The sequence below is a fragment of the Diplotaxodon limnothrissa genome, linkage group LG1 (genome assembly GCF_057381915.1).
Source record: "Diplotaxodon limnothrissa isolate DT_005_m linkage group LG1, D_limnothrissa_male_GT1.1, whole genome shotgun sequence".
NCBI lineage: Eukaryota > Metazoa > Chordata > Actinopteri > Cichliformes > Cichlidae > Diplotaxodon > Diplotaxodon limnothrissa.
Genome location: NC_140596.1, coordinates 6584825 through 6595269, shown reverse-complemented (window position 1 = coordinate 6595269; position 10445 = coordinate 6584825). Strand labels below are relative to the sequence as shown.

At 36.9% G+C, this 10445-nt stretch overlaps 1 protein-coding gene across 2 annotated transcripts in view; it reads right to left on the bottom strand.

The window, feature by feature from the left end:
• Window positions 1–10445, bottom strand: part of cep89 (centrosomal protein 89) — a 55737-nt gene that overhangs the window by 31445 nt on the left and 13847 nt on the right. For both annotated transcript variants that reach the window (XM_085351792.1, XM_085351800.1), the window contains exons 15-16: window positions 9964–10105; window positions 7858–7947 (exon numbers count right to left, since the gene is read on the bottom strand). In XM_085351792.1, the coding sequence (XP_085207918.1) occupies window positions 7858–7947; window positions 9964–10105 (232 nt within the window). The remainder of the gene's footprint in view (window positions 1–7857; window positions 7948–9963; window positions 10106–10445) is intronic.

Below are 10445 nucleotides of genomic sequence, written 5' to 3'. Positions count from 1 at the left end.
TCCTAGGATAGGAAAGAGTCAGCCTGTGGGAGTACAGGCCTCCAGGTAAAGATGATATCCTCTCCTGCACAGGCATAACAAGCTGAGCAGTCAGTCACCTTCATGCAAATAAAAGGCCAGTGAGACAAAATAAGTCAGTTTTCAGTGATGTGCTGTGCTTTTTTTAGACGTACTGCTTCAACGGAGATACCAGCTTGGTCAAGAGAAACAGAGCCAATGGCATGGTCTGTCAGCAGCCTATACCGACTTTTCTGTGATGCATTTTTGTGACCTTTATTTGTTATGTGTTGTGTGTTGACCTAGTCTAACATAGCATTTGACAACAAACCTTTAATCCTCGACTTGCATAAAAACAACACTGACAGGAGTCCTGTGCCCTCAATTATCAACATTGTTTATGTACAAAAATCCGGGATGCAAACCTTTCTAAATTAAATTTGGAATTGTGTGAACTGACATGAATGTGAATACAGTTTTCAAAGCATTATAATGGTTTACAAGAAAGGTCTGTTTACTTACTCGTTTTTCAAACTCGTTTTAATTACTGCAATTGACAGCTGCCAACAACAAAAAGAAAAATAATTGGGTGTGATTTAGGTCGGTGGTTATCTATGGTTTATTATGAACTAGGCTGCTGATGAGCCTGCTGATCGTGCATTTTTGTTACAACAGTTTAATATCCTACTTGAAACACCGTTCCTCAAAGTGAGTGTGAAGGACAGGTCATAATGTGAGAACTGCAAACACAGTGACTTGACATTTTGTATGTTATCCATCTGGCTCGATTTTTCAGCCTTCCTCACTTTCGAAAAAAACTGTCTGCATGCAAAGCATGTTTTTTTGCCATGACAAAATACAAAACACCAATAAAAACCTGTGACATGGCCATAATTTAATTGTTACACAAGTAGCACACAGGCAGAGGTGTGACGAGGTTCTTGCTGTTAGTGAATATGCATTTCTGCACCTCTAGCTCTCACGTCATTCGGGCTACTGTGCAAGGAAACAGTGCATGTGAGGCATAAACTAGGCTCATACCTCAGGGTTTTTGATACTTCCTGTCAAACAACACATCCTCCATTCAGTTTGTCCTTTGGCTTTAGCAACTCTGCTATTCTTGATTTTTTTGGTACAGGTAACGTGCTTGTTTTGCTCAAAGATACTAATGAGTGTCGTGGTAGAAGCCAAATTTGCACATGTGTTGCAACAGCTGTCTTAATTGTCTGCTGCATGTTTAAAAAAAGGCTCTTCTTACATGTACCACCAGGAAATACTGACTCAACAAATTGTGTTTTAATTCGGTTTTATAAAAATGAAAGAAAGAAAGAAAGAAAGAAAGAAAGAAAGAAAGAAAGAAAGTCCAGAATTTTAAATGCTATTTTTGATCAAGTCTTTTCCTTTGTGTTGCAGAAAGAAATTGCCCTTAAAGCTTTGTTTTGTTGTAGCAGAAATTTCTCTTCTGCGACACGTTTAATTGTATCCAGCAGTGCCTGACATTTCCAGAACCAGTTAAAATAGTTTTACCATTTAACTGCTTTATAGGGGCATTTCATTCTGTAAATCAAACTAAATCAAACAAAGTTCATGAGCAGGAGAGTATAGTATGACCTTTGTTGAATTTAAAAGTAGGCTTTATTTTAGTCTTCGGAGAACATTTAGAGTCTTTTCTGTTAAAATGTTGATAACTGAGGGGCCTAGAACTACTATTTTTCATATATCCAGTGACTGAAGTCGGGTAATGGTACATTTCATCAAATGCAGATGTAGCATTTACAATTCATTTGAGTGATAAACTTTTTCTCTGTTCTGTATGTCCTGATGATTTTCTGTCATTTGTGCTCTATATTTTTATTTCTTGGATTTCCTTTGTCAACTGCTCTATCTGTTGCTGTACATTTTATCTTTTATGATTTCCTGTATTTCTGCTTATGATACAGTGACTGCAGCTTAGCACTATGCTACCGAGTACAGACGCTACTAGGCAATTAAATAAATTGAACTATTTTCTTCTATAGGTTGCTCGTGTGCATACTTTCCCTCCTGCTACCTCCTGTCTGATTTTTGTGAAATTTTTCATAGGTAGTGTTTTTAAGCTTAGAGATACAAGATGCCGTCAAACCAATAAAATCATAAAGGCAAGAGATTATATGTGATATCACAAAACACCGCTGTGTTCGTAGAAGTGGGATTTTTAATCTTTAGAAGATTTCTAGAGACTCTAAACTCAATTTTTGACATGATTATCTCCAAACCTTCCAAAGCTTGATGAGACTCAATATTACTGCCAGGTGTGAGGATAAGAAAAAAGGATAACAATTTAATTCTCTTTTGAATAATGGCAACTGAGAATTACTACTTTGACAAAGATCTTTCATTTTTTAGTGGCATACTATTGTGCAATATTATTTTCACCAAAGATACACAGTAAATATGCCACAATGAGCTTAGACTTGATGAGGAAAAATGATCTGAACAGACATAAGAAGAAGAAGCGATTCTTAGAAGAGATATTAGTTATGACAGATATCAGCAGCAGGTCAGAAAAGAGGAACAGAGTTATTATTTTTGCTCTATTTGGTAAGATCTGTTACAAAGACTTCGTGTCAGTCAAGTGTTTGTCCTGCTTGTTGTACAATACAACATCTAAAGGACCCTGCCTTTCATCTTCCTGAGTTGAGTGACAGCTTCCATTAAAAAAAAACCCCAGTCTCCCTCCTTACATCTGAAAAGACAAATATGAAATTGGTCCACATATAGGACAGCCTTGAGTATGACAAACCTCTGTGTGGGTAATTCAATGAGCTCACTGTCATTATTTTCCTTAGCAACCGTTTCTCTTGCTTTGAAAATGGTACTAATTAGCATAGTCTGTGGTTTATGGTTTTCAGCTGTCAAACACAATTAGCCAAATTGACTCACTCAGGCCATTCTTGAACAGTAGGCACAAAGAAGGAGGGTCAAAGGTCAGCACACCAGGAGGGTAGAACAAATAAATATCCTATGTGATCCTATTATTTAGAGTAATAACTTCTGTAAATGTTCATATAAATGCGATGATGGGGGGGAAAGTGGAGGAGAATATTATAGAGTGGAGGAGAATATTAAAGCGGAAAAAAGTCATCCCACACTGACGTCAAGCAGCAGAATGGGTCAAACCTGTGACCTGGCTATATTTATACATGCACTCACTAAAATATTTAACATTTTCAGGTGTATCCAGGAGATGGAGGAGCATGAATTTTAATTACATATGAATAATGTAGTCACAATCTGTTTCTCTTTATAGCACACACTTAATGCACAATCCCTATTTTTTCAACTCATTAGGTGGCAACACATATTACAATCACCGCAGGCTGACAGTAATCACCAAGAGCAAGAGCTGTTCATTAAAAAGAAAGCAACTGTTAGTACCTGCTAGTATTTCACGTTTGTATTAAAACGGAACCTGTGATAGAAAACCTCTGATCTCAATCAGTTATCATCTATTTAAGTAACTGAGCTTTTAGAGCAAGTCCACATAAGCTGCAATGAGAGAAAGAACAAAAAGGACTTTAGCAGGTGTGAAGATAAGGGGACAAGAATAACCTTCACAATTCCATTTTGATGCTTTTCATTGAGTTGCCTGGGTTGAGGTCGGGTACTAAAGGTTCCTGCCTGGTAATTCAACACTCAAGTCTAATCTTTCCTGAGGATAAAATTCATTCATTCATTCATTCTCACAAAGAGTGAAAAAGCTTACTTCCCTATTGCTGTTATTGTATACTTTTCTGCTGTTACAAATGTTTGCCTTGATTTGCCCTCGATGTTTTCCAATTCTAAAAACTTGTGACTTGTTTATGTTTATGTGCACCAAATCCTGTTATCATGTGGCCTAGACAACTTCAAAGATTGGTTTATCTGGTCATTTTAACATTAGTGGGTTTTTACCCCTTTGATGGCTTTGAAATTTCTTCATCACAACTATCAGGAATTTATCAGACTATCATTTACTATTCCATTTACTCATTTTTGTTTTTTAATTAACAAAAATAAAAACATTTTGCTATTTAAATTGAAATTGAAGCCGAAATATGAGTGGGGTATAAACTAGCATTTAAGTCTTTTTTCATGCTTTTCATATGTGGATGCTTTTTTTCTTTCAGAAATAACAGTCATAAATGTTCATAGCTCTTTGAAGAATACGAAGTCTGCAGACCACTGACATGACAAAAGCTTTACTATCATCTTTGGGCTTCAAATCAGCAGGTTTCAGCTGATCTTTGTTACTGGGGATTTCTTCCTTCAATCTTCTTTTCATCTAGAAAAAAAAAGGCTCAACAGGCTTTAAATCTGGTGACTGGCTTGGCTGTCACTGATAAAGCGTTGGCTGCACAGGCAATGTGCTTAATGCCACTGTATTTTTGGAAGGCCTGTTAAATGAGACAGGGGAATTGCTTCATGCATAGACAAACTAAATGTTTGTGTATACTTTTGAAATGATTCTATTATAGCAGGGATGGACAATTAATTTTCCCAAGGGTCCACAGGAGAAACTGGGACTGTCGTGGAGGACTTCACCAACAAGCTTATAAAGAGATCAAATTAATACTAAGCAGAACTGAGTTCAGCTTGTTAAAATCAATTGCCCATCCCTGTTTTACTGCCACACAGAACATGCCCATAACATTTTATTAGCTCCTTCATATTTGATGAGGTTTGAATCACATGTATTCTTCAGTCTTTCTTTCACTTTCACTTTGAGAAATTTTGGTTTCATTAGTTCATTAAACATTTGCTCCAAACATGCATAATTCCAATCTAGTGGTATGCCATAAGAGGTATGAATCTCTGTTATTCCCTACAGTAAGTTTTCTTTGAACTGCAGATTGTGATGCTATCCACTCTCAAACTGTTGGTGATATCAGTGATGGTTAAGGGTTGTTGTTTGTTTTTTTTACAGCTCTCCAGATTTTTCTGTTATCAGCTGCAGTTTTTCTCCGTAGAGGGACCTGCCCTGTGTTCACTTGTTTTGTTTTGTTTTCTATAAAATTGTCCACAATGCTGTGCTAAATAGATCAATTTCCTCTGCTATCATTCCCAGTGACTGTTATTCCTCCTTATCAAAGAGGTGTCTTTTTTTGTCCTAGTCAGTTTTCCAGGTCTTTATGTCTAAGCCCTATAGAGCCACTAAATCCATTTTCAACTGAAGAAAAGCCTGAGAAAAAAAGACTGGATAGCCACTACACTTCTGTGCACTACAAACAAAGAAAATGCAAAAAATGAAACATCTCACAATCATTACTGGCATAACTTAACTAACTTAACTAACTAATAACTAACTGCTGTACAACTGAAAGTGGAGCAATGAATGCACTTTTTTCTGTGAAACAGTAAAGTACACAAACGAATTATCATAGTTGCTGTTTTTATCCAAATATTTCAGTTAAAATATAACAGAAGCATAATATTTTTCTTAACATACTTTTAGAGTATGTATTTCCCTTCCACCCTCCTTTCGTGGTATTTTATATTGTGAAACTGGGTTACTGGCTATTTGTGATAATGCATTATTTACTGTAACAGGCTAAGCCACACTAATTATTTCCATTATTTAATTTCTCCACAATTGAGGCTTTTGAAAAAGAATGATGTAAGTAGTGCAGTACAGACAAGAACAATAACATGTATGCAGTCCTGTTATAAATAGAAATGAGTAAAAACAGCAACCACTGATATTAACCTACCATTGCATCATATTTGCTTAAGTAAACTCTAAATACTTTAAACACTGATTAGGTGAGAAATAAAAAAGACAACACAGGGATATTTATCTGCTCTAGCTGGTGTGAATGTCCTCAAAAATGTGAACTGGGATACACCAGTCTGAAATGGGTTTGTATATTTTTTCCTGTACAATCCAGGTGTTTGGTACAGAAGGGAGCAGGTTACAGAAAGGCAACATAGCTGTGACTCACAGAGCAAATAAGAGAATGTAAACACTCAGTGACTCGTTTAATTAATCTATGAACTCATCTTAATTAAATTATGTGTATGGTTTCTTTATATAATACAATGTGATGACGCAAATGCCGACCATATTACGTTATGGTTGGCTTACAACAACGTGATGTGTGACAAATACAAGGTAAAAACCAAGACTCTTTAACCCTACACTAAAAGGGATCAAAACATTTTGGAGGAATAATGTTCCATCCATCCAGCAGAGTTTCAGAGACTTTCAGAATCAGTGCCAATGTGTGTTCGGGCTATTCTTGCAGCAGGCAGTGGTCAAACAATAAGTGCTGATACTCTATCAGGACTTCAATTTGGTTCTTATTTCATTTTAAAATTGTGTTGAAGACAATTCCTAAGCCATAATGCTTTTGTGAAACCACTACAAACCTTAAAGTCCACCTTTATGTCAGATTTTTTTTTTGTGTTACTATTAGGAAAAGAGGGGAAAATGTTTTTTACCACAACATTTACAGCTCTCCTTTTTTCATGGTCTGATCACCAACTATGAGATTTGCATTCACACACGTGCACACACATACACTTCTCTCTCTCTCTCTCTCCCTATGAGCTGTTGCTATAGAGACCCTAATAAAATTGTTAAACCCACTGAGATGTTTTTCCTTGCTCTGGTTTGAGTGACAAGAGCTACTGACAGAACACACATACCACTGGCCGCTGAGCAAGGCACTATAGCTAGTGTCATGTTTTTTTCATCATAATAAACAATTACAAAAGAAGAATGCACAACTGTACAGTAGCTGATGGTGTACAACAACTGTCAACCACAGTGGAAAGATTCATATCAGCAGAAAAGGCTACCATGGTGATTTACTATAATAGGCTTCATTTTATTTCTGTGGGAATGGTGGGATCAATGTGGTCTTGCCAAAGAATGAACAAGGAAGAAAGAGGCTCTGTGTTCTAATCTACAATTACCTATGCTCATGCATGTGTCTGGTACTGACAACTACATGCAAGTGCAATACTGTACACGAGGGATGAGATTTCATGGCATAATAGTTTAATTTAAACTCTAATTAATTTGAATTCATGTATAATTATAAGTCAACTGAAAACAAAATTAAATGAAAGTAATCTAAAACTGAACTAAAGAACCCATGGCCTGGTGGGGATTGAATCAGGATTTTTAGAAAGGGACAAACATAAAGGAAAAGTGCTGACAGGCAAAGTGAGAAAATGCATGTAAAATAGCACATAACAGCAGTATGTTCTCTATGACCACAGTCATAGAGCACAAACGGCACCCCTTTATAACCTCTGATCATTATCATTATACTGGTGCTTTCTTTACATGAAACATGCTTACAATGTATGGTCCTAATTGCATGAGCTCTTAAAAATGAGAAGATTATCTAAGATACTTGACTTGACCCACTCAAGTCAGCATAAGAGAAAGCAATCTGCAAGACACAAGTGTTCATCAATTTATTCGTTGCGAGTAGTGGAGGCTGACAAGCAGATGGTTTATCAATTCCAGTAGAGTGGGCTGATCAATAGACACCAGACATGAGGACTGAAACTGGAACGTTATGTTTCAGCCTGATCAGTTGAGGCACCAGATGAACCAAATGTGTTGTTCAAAAGCTTGCCAAGCATCAGAGGTTAAGATCAAATTAACCTGCCTGCCACGTAGCAGTGCAGCTTCTGGGAATACATTAAGAGAGTTCTGGCTCCTTAATCATATGTGCAGACATTATTAAGACAAACCAAACCCACTGTAGCCAGTGAGCCAGATTTGACTTTTTAAAACCACTGATGTATGATTCTTGTGTGAAAAAAAAAGTGTTTACAGGGGAGGTGACTGTATTCTGAAAGTGATGTTTTAATAAACAAACTTACTTTGACTTCTTCTTGTAGTTTTCCAAATCGAACTGTGCCACTGAGAATCCTGCTGATGAATCTCTGCTTTTCCTGCTGAAGAGATGATGCCTAGGGAGGCAGACAGGGAAGATGGCGGGTTACTGAGCTAAAAAAGGAACACAGAGGGAGGGTTAAACACACAATTGGATAAAGGAAGTGAGGGATTATGGGAGAATTGGATAAAGGAAATGAATGAAAGACGTCAAACTGTTGCCAATTTACAGAAATCCTGTGCAGCCAAATAACTTCAGGACAGTATAACCAATCTGCAGACTTGTACTAGGTTGGATAAGGATGGATAAGAAAATACTCACTCGTTATTACCTACTAAGTAACTGTGTGAATCAAGATTTCATAAAAAGTCAAAGTCAGCTAAGGCTCCCCCATGCCAGTCATTCTCAGATTATTGGTCATGACTCTTTAGAACTCCAAAAACACAAAAAGTAACCGTGAGTCTTCTTTAACTCTGCAATAATCATAGTGCTTTATAGGCAACTATGTATAAATTAAAAAAAAAATAAAATGTTTTCAGCATTTAAAACATTTCTACTGCTTACATAACATACATAATCACAATGCTTTAAAAAAAACCCAGATAATATATACCCAGTTATATAATGCCAGAGGTGGAAAATCAGACAGTTCGGTTCCTGTACGCCTTACACACTTTTTGGTCTGATTTATACAATTGCTTTGACTGAAAAAACCTTTACGTTATCTTCTCTGTGCGTGTACCTTGTCTGAATAATGAAAGTATACAACAGAGATATACACAGAGATATGCATACATGTGAGGATCATTTGTGAGGATCATTTTAACAATAGAAGACTGGAAAACTGCTGCCTGTCTGTGGGGTCACAATTTTGGGTAAAAAATATGGAAACATGGATCCATCCTGTCTTGTATCAAAAACAAGGTGCCATTGGTGGAGGTGCTATAATGGTATGGGGGATATTTTCTTGACACACTTTGGGTTCCTCAGTACATCACTGGGCATAATTTAAATTCCACACCCTGCACAAGTATTGTCGCTGACCATGTTCATCATCTCTCATCACCACACTGTACCCAGCTTCTCATGGCTGCTTCTAGCAAAATAATGCATCATGTCACAAAGTTCCAATAATCTCAAACTGTTTTTTTAACATGACACTGAATCAAATGCACACTTTTGTCACCTATCCTCAGGGGCACCTCCTCCAAAAAAATTTCTTAGGGGTGGCTATATGGGAGCCACTAAAAATACTGGGCTGGCACTCCAAAAACAGAATTTCCAGTTTTATTACACTGTTATCAAATACTACTTGAAAAATATGGCAAAAAAGAGAGAAAGAATAGTATTATATGGCTAGTTAATTTTCTGCTATTAAATTATTAAATTTGCTATCTCTGAAAACAGGTGCATGTGAAAACCAAATAAGATTTTGGAATCATTAATAATTCAGTTTTAATTGATCAGTTGACTGATTATCTGGAAGTCCTAACCATCAATTTAATGATTCTCAGCAGAGCTGAGGAGAAGGAGCTTAAGATTCTTTCTCCTAGAATGGAGTTAATTTTAAGAGCAAACTTGTTCAGGAAATACAAATAAGCATTAGATAATGTCAGTGAATGTGAGTGTGAGTGGTTGCCTGTCTATGTTGGCCCTGAGATGTACCAGTAATCTATCCAGGGACTGGTCCCAGGTTTTCTGCAACCTTATGACATTATTACCAACAAATTTTGAGGGGTAGCCAGTCTGATTTGCATCTGCCAGCAGTTTTTGGGTGCCTATTAGTTTTTCTGTGACTATTTTTAAAATCCAAAATCCTACCTGCCTCCAGACCTGTTGCAACCCTTATGAAATACCTTTACACCTTAACTACTGAATTTTGTTGTCATTTCGGATCAATTGTCTGTAAACAGCAACCAAAGCTGGCATTACTGCAAACAGCTTAATTAGTAAGTGAATGAATTGATACTTAATATTCAGTATATTTAGACCTTTTTTTTTTATCAAAGGAAAGTTTCAAGACCCTCATGTTTGTGCATCTATTCAGTGTCACATGTGGTACAAAATCTTTTTACAGTAGCATCAGTAGTACCATGTGTAATAGTTGGTCTCTCTCCTGGGAAATGTGTTCTGCCACAGAAATGACAGCTCCCAGGTAGTGCCGTGTCTTTTCCTCCTTTAACACACACTCTTCCTTTTGTTGCTTCAACATACTCATTCTTCTTTCAGCCTTCCTAATTGATGGAAAGATAGGCGAGTGAGGAAGGGAATTGATTAAAGAGTATTAAAAGAGGACCAAAAACACAGAAAAGAGAGAAAGAGAAAGTATGGGGGCACGAGAATGGAGTGCGAAAGGGAGGTTTGGTGAAAACATGGTAAAGAAAAATAAGCAGGGGTTAAGAAAAGGGAAAGCAGCAGATAGAAGGGTTGAATAAGAAGAAGGACAATAGGTTAGCTGGATGATACTTGAGATCATGCCATCTGCACAAGGTGGGGGGAAATGTTGGTTATTAAACACCTTTTGACAGACTTCACACTTCATATTGAAAGAGTTCACATTAATCTCAGCACAAA